A 24,575-nucleotide genomic window follows, 5' to 3' on the forward strand; every position below is an offset into this window, starting at 1 on the left:
TAAATAAGTGCACTAAGTTTTGTGAGATAAGGTTTCTCATAGTGATGAACTCAGAGCATGAATCACCTACTAGTGTCAATTTCTACATATGGGTACTTAATAAAGTCCCATCATCAATACCCATATATCGCTACTTGCATTTATAGTTTCTAGACAATTACGGGTCGAAGAAATTTTAAACTAGCAATAGAGGTATGAATTAATCATTCAATTTCGAACTTAAACAATTAATACATAACTCATAAACAATATTAGCATGGTAGAAATCAAACAATAACGAAAATAATGGCAAAAGAAGAAGCTATTGGATATCGATTATAAGTTCATACTCCGGGCTTTGAAATCGCCCTTAATCAAAAGATAGTCTTAGCTACTCATAGTCATAAGTTCTTAACAATAAAATCAATGGCTCAAAGATTGTTTAAAAGAAAAAAAAGTTGAGAATAAACCGGGCAGCAAACCAGAGTTGTTGCTGTGTAAAAGATGGTAGCTTCAGGCAGCTCTCTTTCTGAACTTCTATCAAGCACTTTGCAGGTGTAATAACTGGTGACGAAAGGTAGCTATTTTCTGAAACTTGCGACTCTTTTATATTCTCATGCACCTGTAATTGTGCAGATGTCGGATTTTCGACAAGGGTAAAATCGTAAAACCATAATTATACATACTCCGGATCCGGCAATCGGATGGTCGTGAGACTCATGTCTCTCATTAAAGCATGAAAGCTCATGCCATAAATCTCTGACTGAGAAGGATGTCTCTCAGAGTATATGTAGATGTGTAGTCTCCCAGCTGAGGCCACGACACATTTCATGAATACTGAGCAATTTCAGTAATTATTTCTGTATAAAATCGAAAGATTGGGCGTCTCCTAGACAGCATGTCTGCTAGTATAGAGCAACAACGTCTTCAGGATGCAACCAGGTTTTCCCTGACTATATAGGAGAAATATGACACTCCAGCAAGTTCATATTGCTCAGCTCTCAGATAATTAATGCTCCTAGACAGCATGCCTGCTAGTATAGAGTCATCAACTAATTATCTCTAATCGTATGAATATCCAGCAATATTCTACGATTCTTCGTTATATTTCGTCACTTCAATTCATGGTTCTTCTCAGCAGAATTCCACGGGTTAGTGATAAATATTCAATGTACGGGCATCTGAGCATCGAATAAGCCCTAACTAAAATGGTGTAAGTGTACTTAGCAATAATGCACTGACCAACATCTGAATGCACAAACGAGCATTTCGGAACACGAAGGAACGATGAACCTATGCAAAATAGGAAGAAAAAAAATAATAATAAAATATTAGCAAAGGCAACAGGGGACTGGGCTCACCAGCCGGCCAGTCACGTTGTGACCAGTCCCACGCCCAATTTTATATTTTATCATATTTTATTATTTTTCCCTGATCTCATGAAAATTCTCTCATTTGAGCAAATCTCCTTCGTTTCAAGGAAACTCCCAGTCTCATGGTGTTTCCGCACGACAAGGAAATAATAAAATTAGGAAAAGGTGTCGCGGGACCAAGCCCACTAGCCGTCCAGCCATGCCCTAGCCGTGGTTGGTCTCACACCTCATGGTTCCTTATTATTTTATTATTTCCCTCATTCCATGAAAACTCCATGATTTCATGATTTTTTCCTAAACCCATGAAAAGTATTATAAAATTAGGGAAACCGTGGGACCGGTACCTAGCCGGCCGGTCATGCCCTAGCCGGTCTCACACGCCCCTTATTTTGTTATTATTATTTGTTTTGTTTTCCTCATTCCATGAAAACTCTCTGATTTCAACAAAATACCTTGGTTTCAACAAAACTTGATTTTATGATATTTCCTTAAAATCATGAAAATTACATAAAATTGGGAAGAGTGCCCTGGGACCGTGCCCGTTGGCCGGCCGGCCATGCGCTGGCCATTGTCGGTCCCACACTCCATCATTCCCTATTTTATAATTATTTTATTTTCCTAATCTCATGGAAATTCCTTAATTTCATTAAATTCTTCAGTTTTATGGAATTTCCCTCAAATTAGAGAAAAAATACAGAAAATTATATAAAATTGGGAAAAGTGATGCGGGGCCGAGCTTGCTAGATGGACGGTCATGCCATGGCCGTTTCCACACTTTGCAATCCCCTATTTTATTAACTATTTTTCATCATCTCATGAATTTTCCATAGTTTCTGCAAAACCCTTGATTCTGCATATATTCTCAAAATGTTGCTCAAACGCGCACCGGAAAATATCAAAACTCTTAGGACAGATCCACGAACACCATGGTGACAAGGGAACATCCCCTTGACCGACCAAGGGTGGCCCTAAGGCTTGCAAATATCCGGTCCCACATGTTTTAGTTATTTTGACATAATTTGCTCAATTTCCCGTATTAGGTCCAAACTCTTTTCAAGCAATTGAGGGTTTGCTCAAATGACCATCAATTGGTCCCACGACCACCAAGCGACGGTCTCATGACCTCTTGGTCGGTCCCTCATATTATCATGGCTAGGTTTTACTACCTGTCGCTCACACGAGCATCATTTTAATAAATGATTAAACCAACATTTAAAATCATTCTTTCACCAACTGGTCTTTAAGAGACTTTGGTATTTTGCTCATTCGGGCATCTGGGTGTTACATGGTAGACTCATCATCCCATGTAGCTGGTCCCTGCTTCGCTCTGCGGTTGATTTTCAATAAATCATCAATTCATTAAAATTAGGGTTTTGAATCCAGAGTTCTGCAAAACATAATTCTGAACAGATTCAAATACTGATAATTTTATGTTGATCCCGTGATCAACACTTTTATTTATTATACTCGGCCCAGCAGTCAGTATCTTAAATTAGTATTTTATTTGGTCCTGCTACCAACAATTCATCGAGCAATATTTGCTCAGACTAGCAATATTTGCTCAAACCGGCAATATTATTTGCTCGAACTAGCAATATTTTCTCAGATTAAAGAATATTGGTTCAACTATCAATATTCAACAATTCAGCTACACGGTTTGCATCGTCCCATAAAGTCAGGAACTGACTCCACAATCACGAGACATCAATTGTGTCACATGGGGGATATTAACTAGGGTTTTGGTCTGGCGGTCTACGGCATGTGTGTCTAAACACACGACGAGAATGTGAGCAAGTCGTGCAATCAGTTGGAAGAGTCAGCAAAGTAGTGGGTGGAAAATTAACCAACTCTCCGCACGATGAGCAACTGGTTTTGACATGATTTCCTACTTCCCCACTCTCTGACTCCAGCAACTGTCACACTTCATGGGATCATGGTGTTTTCAATTTAGCAATATAAAAGACCTCTGAATCACGATTGAAAAGGATAAGAATTTCTCGACAAGACAATCTTTCGTCTACACGAACTCATCGTCTGAGCAATCACTCTCAATAGACTAAAATTCAATCATTCAGAACTTTCCTGCGCTGAATTCACAACACACCTACAATCTTAGATCACAGTTGATCCCACACATTTCTCAGCTTCCCTCCTACAGATCAACTCATCCTCTCTTGTGACCGAATTGACTCTGGAACGGCCATTGTTCTTGGTTTAGGCCGGAGTCCTACAGATTGATCTCTCGAACTTAAAGCACTCCCTTCTTGCAGTGCATCTGTATGAGGTTCAACATTTCGCTCGGTTCAAGGTGTCTCCACACGAACGTCTCCTCAATTTCGTAAAAACCAGCAAATCATTTTTCCCCATCTACAGATTGGAGACCACAGTGGGAGATTAATCTCTCGGTTGCAATCTCACAACTCCACAAGATGGTTGGTCTTAGGACTAAGTCAACTGATTCAAACATGATCCAGAACCTTTCAAATGGCGATGTTCCTCTTTCTAGTGTTACATATGACGGCACGGAAGGCGGAGGAACCCCGACTCTGACAAAATTGGCTCAGATCCTGGAAATTCACACTAGGAACATGGATCTGATGAAGAATACGATGAACCACATACTCGATTTTCTCATCAAACTGACATCTGAGTTAAGCGACATCTCCACTTCAGAAGTCCCAACACTGGGGACTGATTCGTCACCCAACCCTCAAACCAATAGTTTCACTACTTATGAGAAGCCGGTGGATCAGAAAGTTGCACAATTGATCGAAAACTTGTGTGCACTTTTACATTTTTCCAGGGAGCAGCGTACAAACACGTTTGCTGCACTCAACCAGATATCATCTGACATGCAAATAACTTCACCAACCCCAACAGTCGAAGAAATATCCCTGGCGACCGAACATTCAATCGACAACATCACTTTTGGAGAAGAAGATCGCATGGCAGATGAAGGACATAATCGAGCTTTGTACGTGACTGGTTTTATCAAAGGCTATGAATTTAGGAGGATTCTTGTTGATACAGGCGCTTCCACAAACATTTTCACTATGAAAACTCTCAAGATGGCCAGATTCCCACAAGGTAAAATTGTTCGTCATCCCATTCTACTGACAGGATTTGAAGGAAGCCAGAGTCATACATATGGATATGCATATATATATTTGAGGGTAGGGCCTATTCAATCAAAAGTCAAGTTTCATGTGATCGAGCAAGAACCTGACTATCACATGATACTCGGGCGACCATGGCTCCATGAAAATAAGGTGGTTCCCTCAACCTACCATCAATGTATGAAGGCTTTACTCAACAACAAGATCGTTCGCATAGCCGCTTCATCATATCCTTACGCTCTGGCCTATGATGATGAATTTATTAAACCCAGAGAAGCATTCCTGAACCTCCTAAGAAGATCTACAACACTCCACTTCCAAGTTGGAAGACTATTGAAGCAGCTGCTAACGCATCATCACTACCTTCAGAATCAGAACCAGTCAAATCACCTGCTACACCGGTCAAACGCCGTAAGGACCAGGTCACGACCCCAAGATCCAATTTTATGATCACCCATGATGCAAAAGGGAGGGTCATTTATCGGCGGCGCAAAGATTAGCAATTAATAGGGGAGATTGGTCAAGAATCTCCCCGCACTAATGAATCATGTCAGATCGAGCAATCACCTGATGATGAGGTTCAAGATGCTCCGCAACAGTTGCAAGATGGCACGAATTCTACTACTGATGATCTCGAAACGGTTAACATCGACATAGAAGAAGATCCGATACCAATCTTAATCAGTTCTGCACTATCACTGGAGGAACGAACAGGCCTGATAAATTTGCTGAAAGAGTATCGGGATATATTTGCTTGGACATATGAAGAAATGCCTGGTCTGGACGAAAAACTGGTCACTCACCGTTTGCATATCACTCACGGCTCCAAGGCTGTCAAACAACCACCTAGACAGTTCAGGCATGAGGTCGAGGAACAAATCAAGGTCGAAATTCAGAAATTGCTAGTAGCAGGATGTATCAAGCCTATTCAACATCCAACATGCTGGCTAACGTTGTTCCAGTTAAGAAGAAGAATGGTCAAATCAGATGCTGTGTAGATTTTAGGAACCTGAATAAATGTTGTCCAAAGGATGATTTTCCTTTACCCAACATTGATATGCTTGTCGATTCAACCAGCGGCCACGATATGTTCTCATTCATGGATGGTTACAGTGGATACAACCATATAAAGATGTTTGAACATGATGCTGCCAAGACCGCGTTTCGCACTCTCATTGGGAATTTTCTCTACACTGTGATGCCCTTTGGATTTAAGAATACAGGTGCTACCTACCAACGATCCATGAAAACAATATTTCATGATGTGATGCATAAGCAAGTAGAAGACTATGTCGACGACGTTGTGGTGAAATCGAAAGCCCGAGCATCGTATCTAGAAGTTATGAGGCAAGTTTTTGGAAGATGCAGAGAATACAAGTTGAAAATGAATCCCCTGAAATGCGCTTTCGGAGTTTCTTCTGGGAAGTTTCTAGGATTCTTGGTCACTGCCGAAGGGATCAAAGTTGATCCAGACAAAGCAAAATCCATTACTGCTATGCGTCCTCCACGCACTTTGAAGGAACTACAGAGTTTCATGGGCAAGGTAAATTACATCAGACGCTTCATACCGGGATTGGCTCAACTTATTGCTTCGTTCACTCCTCTGCTGAAGAAGGGAGCAAGTTTCACCTAGACAGCTGTTCAGCAGGAGGCGTTCCAGAAGATACAACAGATACTTTTATCACCCGCAGTCATGAGATATCCAGTACAAGGAAGACCATTGATATTATACACGGCTTCCAGTGATGTTTCTATCGGGGCACTTCTAGCTCAAGAAGATGAATAAGGCGTTGAACATCTGATCTACTATTATATCTGAACCATGAAGGATGCTCAACTCAGATACCCGAAAGCTGAAAGAGCATGCCTGGCATTATCTCATGCAATGCAGAGGTTCAGACATTATTTGTTGTCCAACAGAGTCGTGCTTGTCTCCAAGGCTGATCCCAAAAAGTTTTTACTCTTAAAACCTGCTTTGATTGGAAGACCTGCAAAATGGATGCTTCAGATGTCAGAGTTCGACATAGTGTTCGTTTCTCCCAAAGCGATCAAAGGTCAAGCGGTAGCAGATTTACTGGCTGCCTTTCCAGGAGAAGATTCCACGACATTACAGGACGATGTACCAGGTGAATTTCCAGAAATTTCAGTCGTCAAGGAAGAAACGTGGCTGATGTACTTTGATGGATCTGCTACTCCTAGCAACGATACTGGGGGAGCGGGCATAGTCTTGGTCTCTCCATCTGGTGAAGTATTCTCACATTCATTTAAGTTGGACTTCCACTGTACAAATAATTCAGCAGAATATGAAGCCTTCTTGCTAGGATTATCCTTAGCTAAACAGGCAGGAGCGATGCATCTGGAGATCAGAGGAGATTCAAAACTGCTAGTCAATCAAATGAATGTGATATACTCTCTCAAGGAGATAACGCTTGCTCCATTCAGGGCTGAGGCGCAGCGAATCCTAACTCATTTCGCTAATGCGACTATCACCCATACTGGCCGGACCAACAATAGAGATGTTGATTGCTTGGAAAACCTCGCCTCCAAGTTGCAATTCGAAGGGTCGGAGAAAGCTATAATAGTGCAAAGACGAGCTGTATCATCCACATGGCTTAGTCAAACTGAAGATTCTCAAGAAAACGACTGGAGAGCACCTATTATTCATGAACCGAGCAGTTCCGTTACAGAAGGAACAATCAGCCTTCAAGAGCTAAAGAACTTCTTCTTGATCCACGAGGCCTTATACCATCGCAACCCTGATGCCTCTCTATCATGGTGCCTTGGCGTTGAAGAAGCAAAGGAAAAGCTCGAAAGTGTGCATCAAGAAGTATGTGGACAGACGCTGGTGGTAACACTTTACAGAATACTTCAAAGACTCGGGTATTACTGGCCCTCCATGGAAGCACAGTCAAGAACTTTGCAGGGATCTTGTCCTAATTGTCAGACGCCTCCTCATCATTTAGAGGCCCTGACACTTCATCACACCGGGGACTGGAGGCATCCTTACATTGAATACCTTCGAGACAATAAATCACCACCAGAAAAGAAAGATGCAATCAAACTCACTCAAAAAGCTAAAAGATTTGTCTTTCTTGACGGGATCCTGTACCACAAAAGATTTGGAGGAGACTTGTTGAGATGCCTGGACGGAGATGAAATTATGACATCCCTGAAAGAAACCCATGAAGGAGAACACCGGGGGGGAAAAGAAATTGTTTCTTCAAATTCACGAGAAGTATTATTGGCCGACTATGGAAGATGATGCAGCTGCGTACGTTCAGAAGTGTCATCAATGTCAGATCCACGGTAACCTTATTCATATTTCTTGTCTCCCATTACACTCTGTGAATAGTCCATGGCCTTTCTATAGCTGGGGACTTGATATCATCGGAAAGATCAACCCAGCATCTTTAAAACATCATGAATACATCATCACAGCTACTGAGTATTTCACTAAGTGGGTCGAAGCAATCCCGCTCAGAGGTACTACGGGAGTAACTATTGCAGCTTTCATCAAAGAACACATTATATGTAGATTCGGTGTTCCCAAACATATCATCACGGATAACGGGACTCCTTTCGCCAACAAGGATGTGGAGAAATTGCTCAAGGAGTACGGGATCAAACAGATTTTCTCCACACCATACTATCCCCAAGGAAATGGTCAAGCAGAGATTACCAACAAGACTTTGATCCAGATTATCAGTCGAACGATTCATGAAAACCCACGATCATGGCATGAGCAATTACCCATGGATTTGCGGGCTTATGGGACTGCACCAAGGAGCTCGATTGGAACATCACCGTACTCGCTCGTCTATGGGGTTGATGCTATACTCCCAGCTGAGATAAAAATTCCTTCAACAAGGATTGCATCGGCCAGTGGAATACGATGGGATGAAGCTGAAGTGTCCAAATCAAGAGTTGCTAAACTGGACATGCTCGAATCGAGGAGAGCTAAACTAGAAAAGTATGTGGAGGCTTACAAACAGAGAATATCTAGATCTTACAACAAAATGGTAAGGCCCCGAACTTTCAAAGTAGGAGATTTGGTATTAAAGACGACAAAATACATTCAACAAGACATGTCTGCTCCTAAGTTCTCTCCTAAATGGGAAGGGCCGTATGTTATCACCAAAGCAGTTTCTAGCGGATACTATAAAATCTTAGCAGTCAATGGAGGAAAAGAAGGAAATATTATCAACGGCAAATGGCTCAAGGCCTATTATGCTTGATCAACAGCAAATAATTAATCTTTTACCATTATTCAAACACATCTCAAATGTAATTTATTTCCTTCAAAAAGAATGCAAGATGCTCATTTGTTCATCAAACATCCATCAATTGAACAAAATTCCTCTGTCATATTATCCTACCTTATCAAAAAACCTACACTTCAACTCTCCCGAATGCTCACTCAGAGAAAACCGTCCATCAATGGATAATCTGTATAAGAAACCTTGTCAAGTTTCTTTTGGAAATTTTTGGTTTTCGTCTTTAAATCCTGGACCGCCTTCTCGACCCTTTCCAACTCCAAAGCGAGCATCTTCTCCTCCTCCAGTAAAGCAGTGGTCACAGAAATTGCATCAGCAGCCTCCGCCTCCTTATGAATCTTGATCATCTCGAGCCGATGACGAAGCCAGCCTACATTGAACCGCAATGTCTCACAGTTCGAAATCATCTCATCCCACCTGTGCAGTTCCTGATTCTTGACATCTCGCAGGCGCATCTGGTTCATCTCCTCAATGATCGGTAACAGCCCTGCAACTGTAGTCAGGAGGGTTGGTAGAAAACCTTTCCACACTTCGGTCGTAGCAATATGCCCGTATCTTTTCCAGATTTTGGTGTAAAGAGGCGTGTGACACTTGGGAATGACGAATCCACTGACCACCTCATTGTCCGGGAAAGTATTGATCAAAGGAGCTTCAAACAAGAGTCCAGTTGTTGGATATTCATGAGCATGAACCCTATATTCAGCCTCCACGGATTCTGCAGAGTCTTCACAGACCCGGTTGCTGCTATCTTCAACCCCAACCACGGTCACGGACTTTCCATTCCTTATCCTTCTAGCATTAACAACGACACGAACATCCTCATGCGACGAAATGAAGAAGTGTTTAATTTTATCAAAATTGAGCATGGTAAAGCTTCAAGAGTTATAAGATTGCTTACAGATGATCCAGCCTCAGCATGAGCCGACCTATACCGGGCAGGGGCTCTAACAGTCTGCTTGGGCCTCGAATTGTGAGAAGAAGGATTCTTTTGATTATCCTGCAAAAAATCATCTTCCTATGATCAATAACCTTGATCAAATAGAGAAGAAGAAGATATACAACTTACCGAGATAGACGCTTCTATTTTATGCTTCGAATGAAGTTTGTTTCGAGAAGAAGTACTACCGCTAAACATAATGATGGAAGGTATGGCAATCGAAATTTCTTCTATGAAACTAACTCAGGAATGGAAGAAATATTTGCGTAAGTGTTAAACCCTAAATCTTGGAGATATATACAAGGCACGGTTGGTACTTATCTTTTGTAGATAGTCAATTCGATTACGAGTTTTAGTGAAACCCTAAGCCCCAAACAAGATCAATACTGGAGATGCGGAGGAAATAATGCACTGGGGACTGACCAAAGCTATACATGGTCAGAAGGCCACACGGACTTGTGTGTTATATGTCTTCTGCGACGTGTCCGAATGTTTTCACAGATGGAAACCGTAAAGCAAGTAAAGGGAGAACACAATGGGTTCGGCGTATGAGGATTGGCTCATTTTATTTGATTCAATCGAGAAGAACCAACATTAATAAAAGGATTTATCATTCAAAAGGAAAATCTCAATACTTAGGTGAAGTTTTTCAAACAAGATGTCTACTACGAAGTCTAAGAAAACATTCAAATGTTTAAAAAGTATCAGGAGTAAAGCTACTCGTCAGATGCATCCGAGCTGTCAGATTCATCATCACTGTCCTTCTCGGAATCCTCCTCTTCGTCGGAATCACTATCAGGACCATTGATGAAGTCTGTATGGGTATGAGGATCGTCCGAGTCCGAGTATTCTTCTGCTTCAGCTTCAAGTTCAACTTCAACTCGTTTCATAGTATTTTGGAGCTCCCTGGTACGCCGGTCAGACTTGATCTTGCGCTCTGGTAACACCCACGTGGTTTCCTCTTCGGAAGCATCAGCATCAGAGTCAGAAGGTACCCCATCGACGAATCGGCGTCTCTCCTCTGCCGCTAGTATTTTGCGCTGGATTCGATCCTTCCTACGCTTGTGATCCTCTGCTTCATCAGTCTCGACTTTTCGTTCATAAGCTCAGCATAAGTGACTCTCCGGTTGTTCAGTGGTAAGCTAGGCTTTGCCCCCTCATCATGAGTTGTCTTAGTTTTCGATTTTGCTGCAGAAGATTTGGAATCCTCATCTGAAGAGCTGGAGGGATAGCTACAGTCATAATTGCTGCTGCTGGAAGTTGTCATTTTCTGGAACCAGGAGCACAAAATTATCGACATGCTAATAAATCCATCTACAAAAATGATAATTCTTAACTCTTACATCTTTATAATTCCACTAAAAATAGTGATTGTGCCGCAAGAGTTAACGCTCCAAAATTAGTTCGTTCCTTGAAACCTACAATAACGAACGAAGCTTTATTAATTTTCGAAGCTGATTTTTCATAAAATCATAGACACAATTTTCATAGTATAAACATCCAAAACTGAGCTATGAAATTTACACCAAGACAATATTTCATCATAAATAAGTTGTCTAATTTGGAGGGTTACTCAAAACCCATGTTTTGATTTTATAAAACAATAATTAACGTGAATTACTCACGTAAATTTTCAAATTTTTATCTAATGTGAACAAACTCACGTAGGTAAAACTTATTGCATTATATTTCACATAATATGTCATGGTATCATGAAATGAAAAAAAAAAAGAATCTCGTTTCCTTCGTATGGTCGTTTTTCTTTGAAACGAAGGTTTCTTTCAGTTTTGTGAAAAGTTCACATCTTTTAAGATAAAGTTTTGATTTCCATGAAAGCTCATAAACAAAATTTTATCACTAGACACAGGTTTATTTCAAAAGAAAAATCTCTCCCAAGTTAGGGATTGTTGCTAGTCTCTTGAACTAATGATCGAACGAACATACGTTTAATAAAATAAGGGTTTTTCTACAAAACTCACATTACATGTATAGAATTTTAACATGATCAAAGCATCAACAACTCATGAAATCATCAAAAAAAAGAAAAAAAAAATTTACCTGGTCGGTGCCGGCCAGAAGTTGGCCGGACGGTGACGGCAACTCCGGCGAATTTTTGCTGCTCCTCCTGAGGCTTGGGCGTGAAGATGAAGAGGAGATGAATATGGTGGTCGGTTATGGGAGAAATAAAAAAAGGGAGTAATTCCTTTTATATCAAATTTTATTTTCAAAACCTAATCCCATAAGGATTTCCTTTTCGGGCCCGGCCCGTGAATCCTAGACCAACCAAGGTTCCACCATCAAATCAGCGGTTCTACACCAATTTATGCTCGATGGATGACGCTCTATTAGGCCACTGGGGTTTGCGCTCAAACCATGGTTTGTTCGTTCAGTTTAAATCCGGTAACATCTAATCTTATAAGTTCAATTACTTATTTTGTCTGTACCTAGAAAATCACCATTCAATGCTGACTGAGGAACATGAATGTCCCTCACTAAGAAGGGGACTTAATGTAGATGGTGGATTTTTGACAAGGGTAAAATCGTAAAACCATAATTATACATACTCTGGATCCAACAATCGGATGAGTAGTGAGACTCATGTCTCTCATTAAAGCATGAAAGCTCATGCCATAAATCTCTGACTGAGAAGGCTGTCTCTCAGAGTATATGTAGATGTGTAGTCTCCTAGATGAGGCCACGACACATTTCATGAATACTGAGCATATTCAGTACTTATTTCTGTATAGAATCGAAAGATTGGGCGGTTCCTAGACAGCATGTCTGCTAGTATAGAACAACAACGTCTTCAGGATGCAACCAGGTTTTCCCTGACTATATAGGAGAAATATGACACTCCAACAAGCTCATATTTCTCAACTCTGAGATAATGAATGCTCCTAGACAGCATGCCTGCTAGTATAGAGTAATCAATTAATTATCTCTAATCGTCTGAATATCCAACAATATTCTACGATTCTTCGTTATATTTCGTCACTTGAATTCGTGGTTCTTCTCAGCAGAATTCCAAGGGTTAGTGATTAATATTTAGTGTACGGGCATCTGAGCATCGAATAAGCCCTGACTAAAATGGTGCAAGTGTACTTAGCAATAATGCACAGACCAGCATCTGAATGCACAAACGAGCATTTCAGAACACGAAGGAACGATGAACCTATGCAAAATAAGAAGAAAAAAATAATAATAAAATATTAGCAAAGGCGCCAGGGGATTGGGCATACCATCCGTCCAGTCACGCCGTGACCAGTCCCACGCCCAATTTTATATTTTATTATTTTTCCTTGATCTCATAAAAATTCTCTCATTTGAGCAAATCTCCTTCGTTTCAAGGAAACTCCCAGTCTCATGGTGTTTCCGCACGCCAAGGAAATAATAAAATTAGGAAAAGGTGTCGCGGGACCAAGGAAACTCCCAGTCTATTGAGCAAATCACTCTCAATAGACAAAAATTCAATCATTCAGAACTTTCCTGCGCTGAATTCACAACACACCTACAATCTTAGATCACAGTTGATCCCACACATTTCTCAGCTTCCCTCCTACAGATCAACTCATCCTCTCTTGTGACCGAATTGACTCTGGAACGGCCATTGTTCTTGGTTTAGGCCGGAGTCCTACAGATTAATCTCTCAAACTTAAAGCACTCCCTTCTTGCAGTACATCTGTGTGAGGTTCAACATTTCGCTCGGTTCAAGGAGTCTCCACACGGACGTCTCCTCAATTCCGTAAAAACCAGCAAATCGTTTTTCCCCATCTACAAATTGCAACTAAGATAAACACCCACACTTCTCAACATACCCAAACCCTACAGGCCTCCAAATCTCAGTCCTTCAGTAACCAAAAAAATCGACAACTGGACATGTTCTCAAGCTGTTACAACGGGCTCAATCTCTATCCAATTTCTACCCAAGTTTCCTCTCCTGGTAACTTCTAACTCACGCCCCAGATACTACCAAACACGCCTTGCATACAAACTTCAAACTCACAGCAAACCAACTACAAGGTGATGCATTCAAGCAGGTACAACTGGTCCTGTTTTTGTTTTCCAAAACTTGGCTTAGTCTCTGCAACATTGAGACAGGACCTAACACAGATTCTTACAGCACCTTGTTTGTTGTTCCATGCGTGTCTTCAGCTTCTAAATTGAGTCGGAACTCTTCAATCTCGATCACAGCTCCCTGGCAACAGTTCCCAGCATTTCACAACAGCACCGTCCATTATTCAACCGCGGCATCAACAGCATCACGTCCTTCCTTGTGTAAACAGCCTCAACTCCCCTGAAATCCAGTCATCTTGTACTGCCAGCTCTATTCTTACCGGCTGCTATAATGACCTAACTCCCTTCGACAATACCCACCAGTATCCCTGTAAAATAATCCACCAAATTCAACCACAGCAGCATCATATTTCAGATGAAATTGAGCTCAGTTCAGCTCCAAACTCGAGCTCAAAGCCACCACAACACAGCCAGTTTTCTTGTTCTCTCAACTTATAGCATGTCATGTATCCTTTCTGTCAAAACTCCACAGACCCATACTTCAATTATCTCTAAAAACCCATCATAAAGTCCCACAAATACCATTACAACAGCATACTCCAGCAAGACCCTTGTACACAGGCTTTAAGTTGACAAGAAGGTGGTGATTCAGGCCTTTACTCAAACAATTTATGTGCCATTACCTGGTGGTGTTGTTTTCAGTCAAACAAACATCTTCTGAACTCTCTATTTTACCTGCAAAACTTGGATACAACACATAACTCCATCTGATTGTAAACTTCTGTAATGTGTTTTAACCCATTTGAACAATCACCACCAGAGCCATCGATTCACCATCACCTAACCCCTTCCACACATTCCCACAAGGCGGACATCAACAGCTTCAGTTCTTTGTTGTTTTCTTGCTCGAGAACTTTACCAAATCCTCATCCGATTCGAACCCAATTCAGCCTGCAACCTGAGCTATAATTACTACACATACTTGAGCCACTAGTTGATCCAAATACCCAACAGAATCTGCAACTTTACCAGCTCAGTCGACTGACTTTTAGCTCTAGAATTTGACCCAAACACTGCCCATTTCTCATTCTCTTTGCTGGCTCGGTGAATCTGTTGATCTCTGCTGAACACCCCCATATCAATCTCTGGCAAGAAGCGAGAAGAAATGTTAGGTCTCCTGGCTTGAACTGGTGAAGGACTCGATCTCCTCTCTGCTTGTAATAAGACCTAATTTTTCTCCTCCTTCAACTGCACATGTGCAATGCCTTGGTGGTGAAATCCACTCACGTACTAAGCCTATGAATTGGTCTTCACTAACACCTGCAGTCCACTTGGCTCGTGGTTCAGTTGACATGAGCTTTAACCGCGGGAGCCAATACGTCCCATTTCGACGCCTTTCTCTTCTTTTAATCAAATTCCAGCAATTATACCTAAAGAGAAATAAAAGCAAATGTAACATACAAATTTACAAGAAAACTAATAAGAAAAGCATGAGAAATCGTTATCGAAATTGGGTGGTTTAGACACCTATCAACGTCTCATTGGAAAAACGATTGACTAGGAAAATGGTAGCTTACCAACAAAAGATATACCTTTTCATCTAAAGGTATTCGGTTAACTTGCTATAGCAACTCTATTTGCAAGTACAAGAGATAAGTCAGTTTGGGATAAGGATTTTGCAGAATTCGTCTGCTTTCTGTTGAAAGAAGATTCTCAAATTGATCTCTGTGGAATCATTGTCAGCCAAATGATCAAGATATCAGATTCTATTTCATATCCATAAATCAAGAGACATCTCGGTTTTCCAGGTATAATTACCAAAATCTGTGAATTTATCGTGGGAGATGACTTTGATGACATGAGAAGCACTAATGTTGTCTCTAAAAAGACTATATGTCAAATGATTGGAGATCAAACCAGAAATAAAACACTTAAAATAATTTCACAAAATTCTAACAACAAGTATCTTTTGGTTCATCTTAAAACTCTTGGTAGACAAATTGACTGTTTTCAGAAACAGTTGGCCTTTGCTGCTCGAAAAGATCCCGAAACTCTTAAAGGTATTCTAAACATTGAATCAGAGTTTTGGAAGGGTGAAGGTAAGGAAGAATCGGAAATAGAAAAAGACTGTCAAAAGGTACTTGATGACAAGGAGTGCTTTACCTATTAAATCTCCTTCAAAAAAAAAAAAAAAGGAAAAACACACATCAGTTTTTGATTTATTTCGATTATTGTATAAGGTCCATTTTTGAATAAAAATATCAATTATTTATGAATAAAATTATTATTTTATAATTTTTCTTATAATAATTTCAGATTACATAGCCTGTGCTTGAATGTCTGTATTATTGTTATGTATTTATGGGATGTCTGATTACGGTTTTCATAATCTTAATATTCAATCTCATATGATGTGAACCCTTATGGTTTGTGTGACTTTTTGATTTAGCGGGATTAAGTTCTAGCCCATGTTGGTAGGCTTTATCAAAGGATCATAAGGTGTTCTGATTGAGACTCATATATAAAAGTCACAATGTGTTGAATCAATTTGTGTTTACATGAGTTGTGTTCAGCATAAACATATGTATTTCGGGTTTTCAACTTTTGCTATTGACACACATTAGTTAAAACCGATTCAACCTTTCTCTGGAAAAGGTTGCTCTTTGTTGTTGTTCTTTTATTCTTATGAGAGGATGACAACATACTGGGGAAGAGTTCTAACTTGAACTTGTTCTTAGTGATATATCTTTCTGGGGAGAAGAGGATGCGGAATCTGAGGTAACAAATTTTTTAGTTAATCGTTTTCCTGTTTAAGAAAAGCCTACTTATATTGCATATATTTTGCTTTTGCTTAATAAAATTTCGATACAATTGATATGTATTACGTTCTGTGTGTATGGATGTGTGTGTGTGATTCAATTGTTTCTGGTTAAGAAAAACTGTGTCAATTTATTTGGCTTATTGTTTGATATCTTTTTGGTATCAAGTGTTTTTTCTTAACGAAATTTCGGTGCAATTGCGGTACTATAATGTCTATGTTTGTTCCAATTGCTTCCGGTTAAGAGAAATAATTGTGCAAGTCAATTTTTATTTTGTTTGTATGTATTGTTTATGGATTGGGATCATTTTTTTAGTCCAATTCGATTCCGAATAAGAGAAACTAAGTTAATAATGATCTTAGTTAGACTTATCAAATTTAAGAATTCAGTTATTCAAGTCTAATCGAATGCCTTGACAAGAAACACTAGTTAACTAACCTAGCACTTGTCTTGTCTAAAGTGAAAGGTCTAAGTTATTGTCTGAATAATTAGAACCTGATGAGAAAAATAAAGTTAATTATGATCTTTATTTTGGTCTTATCGAAATAAGCGATTGTATGTGTACAATCAGTTTAGCAAGGGAACTAAGTTTCTTAGTCAATCTGTTAAACTATTAGAGAAAATTGCTTCGGGAAATTGTTTCCTTGATAACATATTAGAAACAAATTACTTGTAGTTTCGGTTTTGATATTGGTTATCAAAATTGGTATGTGAAACCTTTGTGCTTAACTCTTATAGGTTGTACATGTCTTTTAGATTTGTAAGAGCCTTTCAGTTTGACCTTTATTTGCTCGAACCTTTGTCATTTTGTGACAAAAATGGGGAGAAATATATGGAGTAAAAAAGTGATTTGTAATCACTAAGGAAAGGACAATTATGCTTAAACGTTATATCTAAATAAAGAGTAAAGAAATGACTAAGGGGGAGAAACATATCATATTGCTATTGTAGTTATTTGGACTACAAAAGAGGAATAACAAATATGTTCGGATTGAAAATCTACCTATCTTACCTTTAGGGGGACTATAAGCTTTGTTATTAAAATGTCAACAACGACATTTATTAATTAAATATATGCAGGTTTGTGCTGTTGAAACTTGGAATCAAGCGTATGTTTAATGAATTCTTTTAATTTGTTTATCCATATGTATTAAGAGTTTTGCCACTAAAATTGACAAATGGGGAGATTGTTAGAGCATAGCTCGGTTGAACCCACCAAGCATGGGTATGTCAAGTTTGGTTGTCATATTTTAGTGAATCAAAACTCATCTAAGAGTCGTTTGATTATGTACTAGAGACAACTTCATATATGTTAGACTAGAAAGTCTAAGATTATGAGACATCCAAGTATCACTCGAAGAGGCAACTCGGGCGATAACTCAGTGGAAAATTTTCTTCGTCAATTCTCAGTTTCAGTGCTCAAATCATTTATTCAGGTGAATCATACTTGAAATTTCTTTTACATAAGTTGAATCTGGTAATGATTAATAATTAAATCAAGTGGTTTTATGGATTCTTATCCTAAATCCACTTTATTTGAAGGTTTTAAATCAAATATGTTAGGTTTTAATAAAAACGAAAAATCTCAGGTAATTCCTTCCAAAGAGTTACCTGATGATTTATTTGAAGAAAGTTTAGATCCTTGGAGGTTTTCATTAATTGTTAGATTAAATTTACAACAAACTAAATTTGTTGATGCTGCTATCCTTCTTCGTCGACAATGGAAATTACATGGAGACTGTAAACTAATTCCATTAGGGAGGGGTTTCTTCACAATAAAATTGGATAATGAAGTTGATCGTCAATACATTAAGGAAGGGAAATGGGAAGTTCTGAATCAAATTTTACAAGTAAGAAAGTGGATATCTAATTTCAGACCTGAAAGTCAAAGAACTTCAAAAGCAATCGTATGGGTGAGACTGCCATGTTTAGGTCTTGAGTTTTGGAGTGAGAAGATTCTCTTTAAGATCTGCAAAGAAATTGGTATACCAATTAAACTAGATGAAGCTACTGCAAGATGTGAGGTAGGTTATTATGCAAATGTCTTAGTTGAAATTGATTTTGCAAAAACTGTTCCTAATAAGGTTTGGATTGGCACTAAATATGGAGGTTTTCTTCAAAATATATCAATTCCAGTATTCCCTAAATTCTGTCACACTTGCAAGATTGTTGGTCACAGTATTGTTGAATGCGGAATTGATACAAGCAAGCATCAACAAGCAAGTAATATGCAGAATAATATGTCTCCTACACCTACTAATGTTCAACAGCAAACACCTAAGGTACCTCATATTCCTTTTGATATTTGTGATAGGTCTGAAGTTGAGAGAAGTTGTTCTAACACTGAAAGGAGACAGAGCAGTTCTCCTGATGTTAATAACATGCAAATTCTTGAAGAAGATATTATTATTTCTAATATTGTTACACCAGTGCATACTGGTGGCACTTCTGCACCAGTTAATATCAACAGTGGAAGATTTCACATTCTTAACCAAGAAGACAACATCAATGTGGATGAAGAGATTATAGCTGATCAAGAAAATCCAAAAAATTCTTCAAGTACTGAAATCCCTGAGGTGGAAAGTATAGTTAAATTTGTTGATGTAGTTTCAGGAAAAAGTTCTAAAAATGATAACAATAACAACAGGAATAATATAGAAGATATTCCAAAAGTACTCAAGATAACTGAAGAAAATAGTTTGTAAAATAGTCATGTTACTTTTGTTAATGGTTCTAATGGCAAAGTAACGAATGAAGTTGTTGAAGTTACTTCTTGGGTAAATTTGGTTGAGAAAGAAATGGTGACAGTGACTTCATCTTCATCATCAAATCAAATAAATGGAAGTAATCCTGCTCCAGTTAACAACAAATATAATTTTAGGAAACCTCAGAGTAAAGGGGGTACCAAAAACCCTCAAACTAAAGAATGAAGATAACTTATTGGAATATCAGGTGCCTTAGAAGAAAAAGGGCTCAAGACAAATTATGGTCTCTGGTAAATAAATTTAGCCCTTCTTTGTTATGGATAGCAGAACCAAAAGTTTATTGTAGTACTTCCTTTTGTAGTAAACTCAATCTTCCAGGTATGCAGAAAATGGTTATTCATAATTCTACTTCAAATAATAAAGGTAATATTTGGTTGTTTTGGAATGCAAGTCTAGCTCAGCCAACTGTTGTTTCAATGTCAAGTCAGATGATTACAGTCAGTATAGGTGATGTATTGGTTTCTGGGGTACATGCTCATGTGAAATCTGTTCAAAGAAGATTTCTATGGTCTGAAATGGAGATGATCAGTGAAATGAATAATCCTTGGATAATTCTAGGTGATTTTAATTCAATATTAACTTTAGATGAAAAAGTTGGAGGGAGAAATCCTAGTAAAACTTCAATGTATGAATTCAGTGAATGTTTAAATAAGTGTGAGTTACTCCAAGCTCCAAGGACAGGTTTGCAGTTCACTTGGTCCAATTGTCAGCAAAGTAACAAAAGAATTTTAAGTACCTTAGACAGGATGGTGTTTAATCAACAATGGTTGCAAAAGTATGAAGACTGGGGGTATAAAGTTGGTCTTAGAATTGTGTCAGATCACTCTCCTTTGTTGGGAGGTTGTGCAAACATTCCAAAGCCACAAAATCTGCCCAAGAAATTTCAAAAAATATGGATAAATCATCCAGATTTTCTAAATGTGGTTAAGGAAAGTTGGTCTGTTGAGGTTAATAGTGATCCTGCTTATACATTTATGAAGAAATTGAAGGAGCTAAAAAGAATACTTCATGAGTGGAATTGGAAGGTATTTGTTAATGTTCATGTTAAACTTAAAGAAGTTAAAAATAAAGTCAAGGAAGCAATGCAAGTTTCAGACTCAAATCCATCTAATTCAGTAGCATTGGAGGAGTTAGTTGCAGCTCAAAATGACCATGCAAATAGAGAAGTTCAGCTCAATACTCTAATGAGACAAAAAGCTAGAGTTAAATGGATAAAAGAGGGAGCAACAAATACTAGTTTCTTTCATACTAATTTAAAAATAAGATATTCAAGAAATATGATAAGTGAATTAGAGGATTCTAATGATAATGTAATATCTGATCAAGAGCAGATTGCAGACAATCTTGTCAATCACTTTCAAAAAAAGTTTGAAGAGAAAGGTGTTAATATTAAAGAAGAGCTTTTAGATGTTGTACCTCAGTTGATTGATGCAGAAGACCAAAATTTCTTAGATGAAATTCCTAGTATAAAGGAAATTAAAAAAACAGTTTTTGATATGGATCCTGAAAATTCTCCAGGTCCAGATGGTTTCTCAGGAGTATTTTATAGAAGTTGTTGGGAAATAATTCAAGATGATTTGGTAGCTGCAATTCAATTTTGTTGGAGAAAGAGATTCATTCCTAAAGGTATGAACTCTAGCTTCTTGGTGTTATTGCCAAAAGTACAAGGTGCAAGGAATGAAAATCAGTTCAGGCCAATAGGTTTGAGTAATGCATTATTCAAAATCTTTACAAAAATTATTACTACAAGGATGAGTAGTCTTATGGTGAAACTGATATCTCCACAACAATCTGCATACATAAAAGGAAGAAGTATCCAAGAGCAAGTTATGCTTGCATCTGAATTGGTGAATGAAATGAAGATAAAAAGAAGAGGTGGGAATGTTGGGCTTAAGTTGGATATTTCTCAGGCATATGACTCTGTCAGTTGGGAATTTCTTATAAAAGTTTTAAGGAAATATGGTTTTTCTTCCTCATGGTGTGAATGGTTAATGGCATTATTTCAGTCTGCAAGAATTTCAGTCATGGTGAATGGAGGACCATGTGGTTTTTTCTCTGTTGGGAAAGGTTTGAGGCAAGGAGATCCATTATCTCCCATTCTTTTTGTGCTGATGGAGGATGTGCTGAGTAGAAATATATCAAAATTAGTTGGAATGGGTAGAATACTTCCTATGGTAATAAGAAAAGGTGTTCATCCAACTCACCTTTTCTTTGCAGATGATGTATTTATCTTTTGCAATGGTGCTAAGAAGAGCTTAAAAAATTTATTATCTTTGCTAGATGATTACCAGCTCAGTTCAGGGCAAGTCATAAACAAAAGCAAGAGCAAGTGTTTTGTGGATGGAGTTACAATTGTAAGAAAACAACAAATAAGTGAAGTGGTACATATGGAGTTATCTCATTTTCCAGATAAATATTTGGGTGTTTTCTTAGCTCCAGGAAGAGTAACTTCTGCAATGGTGTGGCCTATAGTGGAACAACTTCAAAGAAAGCTTGCATCTTGGAAAGGTAAATTGCTTTCATTTAAAGATAGAGTTATTCTTGTCAAGTCAGTGTTGTGTAGCATTCATATTTATTCAATGGATGTGTATAAATGACCTTCTTCTATTATAAAGATTTGTGAAAAGATCATTAAGAACTTTCTATGGTCTGGTGATGGTGAAAAAAGGAAGTTCAAAATTATCTCATGGAAGAGAGTGTGCACTCCTTTTAAAGAAGGAGGTTTAGGAATACACAGACTTGAAGTGATAAACAAAGTGTTGTTGATGAAAATGTTGTGGAAAATTCTTAATTTTAAAGAGGAGTGGGCTCAGTTCTTTAATGCAAAATTTAAGGATAAATATGGACTTTGGATTACTTTATGGAAACAATCATCTATTTGGAAAGGGATTAAATGGGCTTGGAATTATTTAAAAGAAGATGTAAGGTGGACTGTAGGTAATTGAGCCAATATATCAGTTTGGTTTGATACATGGGTTGGAGATTCACCATTGGTAAATCAGATTGATTTCTCTGATTTGGTTCAAAATAATATGAATATGAGGGTAGAAAGTCTGTTAAATGGGAGATATTGGTGCATTCATACTGAGTTACAAGAATTACTACCCATATCTTGCTTGCCTGAAATTGGAAATGGTGATGATCAGATAATATGGACTGGGCACAAAAGTGGTAATTTTGTTACTTCAGCTGCAGTGGAGAGAGTTAGAGACAAAGAACCAAAACTGGTATGGCCTGACTACATATGGAAATCTTTCTTACACCCTAGTATAGCTAGTAATATTTGGAAGCTACAGCAAGGTGTCTATATGGATGATGAGGAAATGATGAAAATAGGCTATGACATGGTATCTAGATGTTGTATCTGTCATGAGCAATGTGATAATATGTTTCATACACTTTGGCAGTGCAAATTCAGTCTGGAGATTTGGTCTTGGCTTGGATCTATCTTTGGTTTTAAATATCCAAAATCTTTTGAAGACATCAGTGTAGCTGCAAAAAATAAGAGCCCAATCATCAAAGAGATTTGGATGACTGCTGCCTGTGCTACAATGAAAGATCTGTGGTTTCAAAGAAACAAACAGCTGTTTGAGGAAGTACAACCAAATTACAATGCGTTCAAATGTAGGATATATAAAGCAGTACAAGAAGGAAGCTACAGAATAAAAGGCAATCAATGGAACCAAGAATTTGAGTTTTCAAGTTTGGTCATTCTTCAAAATTGGTGATAGAAAGATTAAATACAACTGCATCAAAGAAATCTAATGGCAAGCTCCTTAAACAGATTTTACTCTGTATTGTTGTGCTGGTGTATCATTTGGAGATCCAGGTAAAGCTGGTGTTGGGATTATTGCTAGAGATTGCAGAAGTCAGGTAATTGGTACTCTTACAGGGGGTCTTGGTATAACTCCTTCTTCCATTGCAGATGAATTTGCTATATTATGTGCTATTGGGCTACTTTTAATGGAAGTACCAAGGTAATTATCCAATCAAGTTCAAATACTGCTATTGAAATGTTTAAAAGTGGTGATATACCTTGGTACATCAAAGTAAGATGGTTAAAAGTGATTGATAAGTTTGAGAAAATGGAATTATTACACTGCATAAAGGAAGTTAACTTTTCAGCAATCACATTAGCAACCAATGGGGTAGGCTTGAAAGCAGGAGAAAGAAATATTCACATTGGAAGACCCCCTTCTCTTAAGAGGATTGAGCTGCCAAGAGTGGCTTATTATTACTTATGTTGAATTCTACTTAAATTCTTAAGTTTGTATTGATTTAGTTTCTACTTTTTAGTTTGTATAACTTTGGGATTAATTTTAGCCTTGTTATTTTTCAATAAAAATGTGATTTAGCAAAAAAAAAAAAAAGTATTACTCGAACACCTGAAGAATGTGAAGAAGTAACGAGCTACAACGACGACATCATCCTTCCTCTTGAGGTTAGTAATATTTACTTGAACTGTTTCATTCCTAACATATCTTTCAAGTCGTTCTATATTGACAAAAATAACTGCGAAGATGTGAACGATTATACTCTAGTAGTGAGACATGATCACATGATCATAGTGTTAAGGAATTAAGATACGAAATATAACGCTTATCTTTTGAACTTCGTATATATGACATCGACATAATCGTATGAATGCTATTGTGATTATGTGTATGGGTAAAGGTGAATATTTCATCCTAGGAAACAATGTTTACATTTGTTTAAAGGAAGTACATTCATGAACTTGTTTTATGAATCGAAAGGGAAATCGCTAGACTTATTGGTATTGTTATTCATTGTATATCTTTGGATTACCAGTATGTGTGAGTTAGTGGAACCGATCATAACTTGTTGTGTATCTTGGTATAACTAATCACGGTGCCTGACTTGTGATTTGGTGTGACTGGTTTTTATTAATTAGTGTAACCGATCCTAAGTAATCATCTGAGATGGTATGATCGATATTTGTAATTGGTGTGACCAATCCTAGTAATTGGTGTGACCGTTCACAAAAGAGTTGTGTAATCGATCCTTGTAATTGGTGTAAGCGGTCATGGTAATTGGTGTAATCGATCCTGGTAACTGGCGTGACCGATCACAAGTAATACCATGAGTATATGGTAACTTGTTTGTTCGATCACAAGTAATCCATACTAAGGTATAACCGATCCTAGTGATTGGTAGAACCGACTGAACCCATAATTGTGATTTGATATTTCATCAAGTAGTCTTGGAATATAGATGAACCAATTCTAAACTTGTTTGGAAGTGTGGTATAATCGATTCCAAGATTGTAAATATGAAAGA

General features: G+C 38.2%; 3 protein-coding genes across 3 annotated transcripts; 2 read left to right on the top strand and 1 right to left on the bottom strand.

Moving 5' to 3' along the window:
• The first annotated feature begins 5,567 nt into the window (after nt 1–5,567).
• Nucleotides 5,568–8,638, top strand: LOC113350766. Its single transcript, XM_026594888.1, has 5 exons — nt 5,568–5,930; nt 6,297–6,716; nt 6,810–7,520; nt 8,167–8,487; nt 8,588–8,638. Exons 1-5 carry the CDS (start codon nt 5,568–5,570, stop codon nt 8,636–8,638), a joined length of 1,866 nt encoding a protein of 621 aa, XP_026450673.1.
• A 1,757-nt stretch (nt 8,639–10,395) lies between these two features.
• LOC113350767 (clumping factor B-like) lies at nt 10,396–14,830 on the bottom strand. Its single transcript, XM_026594889.1, has 2 exons — nt 14,701–14,830; nt 10,396–10,769 (listed from the first exon to the last, which is right to left on the bottom strand). The coding sequence occupies exons 1-2, from the start codon at nt 14,828–14,830 to the stop codon at nt 10,396–10,398; spliced, it is 504 nt and encodes a 167-aa protein (XP_026450674.1).
• Nucleotides 14,831–18,020: 3,190 nt separating this feature from the next.
• On the top strand, nt 18,021–19,217 carry LOC113350768. The gene has a single exon (XM_026594890.1). It carries the CDS (start codon nt 18,021–18,023, stop codon nt 19,215–19,217), a length of 1,197 nt encoding a protein of 398 aa, XP_026450675.1.
• The last annotated feature ends 5,358 nt before the right edge of the window (nt 19,218–24,575 follow it).

This window comes from Papaver somniferum, chromosome 2, assembly GCF_003573695.1.
Source record: "Papaver somniferum cultivar HN1 chromosome 2, ASM357369v1, whole genome shotgun sequence".
NCBI classification, from domain to species: Eukaryota; Viridiplantae; Streptophyta; class Magnoliopsida; order Ranunculales; family Papaveraceae; genus Papaver; species Papaver somniferum.

What these genes read in the sequence shown, in the direction of transcription:
- LOC113350768 (XM_026594890.1), top strand. Translation starts at nt 18,021, where the DNA reads ATGGATTCTTATCCTAAATCCACTTTATTTGAAGGTTTTAAATCAAAT.
- LOC113350767 (XM_026594889.1), bottom strand. Translation starts at nt 14,830, where the DNA reads ATGGGGGTGTTCAGCAGAGATCAACAGATTCACCGAGCCAGCAAAGAG. An exon ending in AAAGTTGCAGATTCTGTTGG is followed by an intron (nt 10,770 to 14,700) that starts GTATTTGGATCA and finishes ATGAACGAAAAG; the next exon opens with TCGAGACTGATGAAGCAGAG.
- LOC113350766 (XM_026594888.1), top strand. Translation starts at nt 5,568, where the DNA reads ATGGATGGTTACAGTGGATACAACCATATAAAGATGTTTGAACATGAT. An exon ending in CACCACCAGAAAAGAAAGAT is followed by an intron (nt 7,521 to 8,166) that starts GCAATCAAACTC and finishes ACTTTGATCCAG; the next exon opens with ATTATCAGTCGAACGATTCA. An exon ending in CTAGATCTTACAACAAAATG is followed by an intron (nt 8,488 to 8,587) that starts GTAAGGCCCCGA and finishes CTAAATGGGAAG; the next exon opens with GGCCGTATGTTATCACCAAA.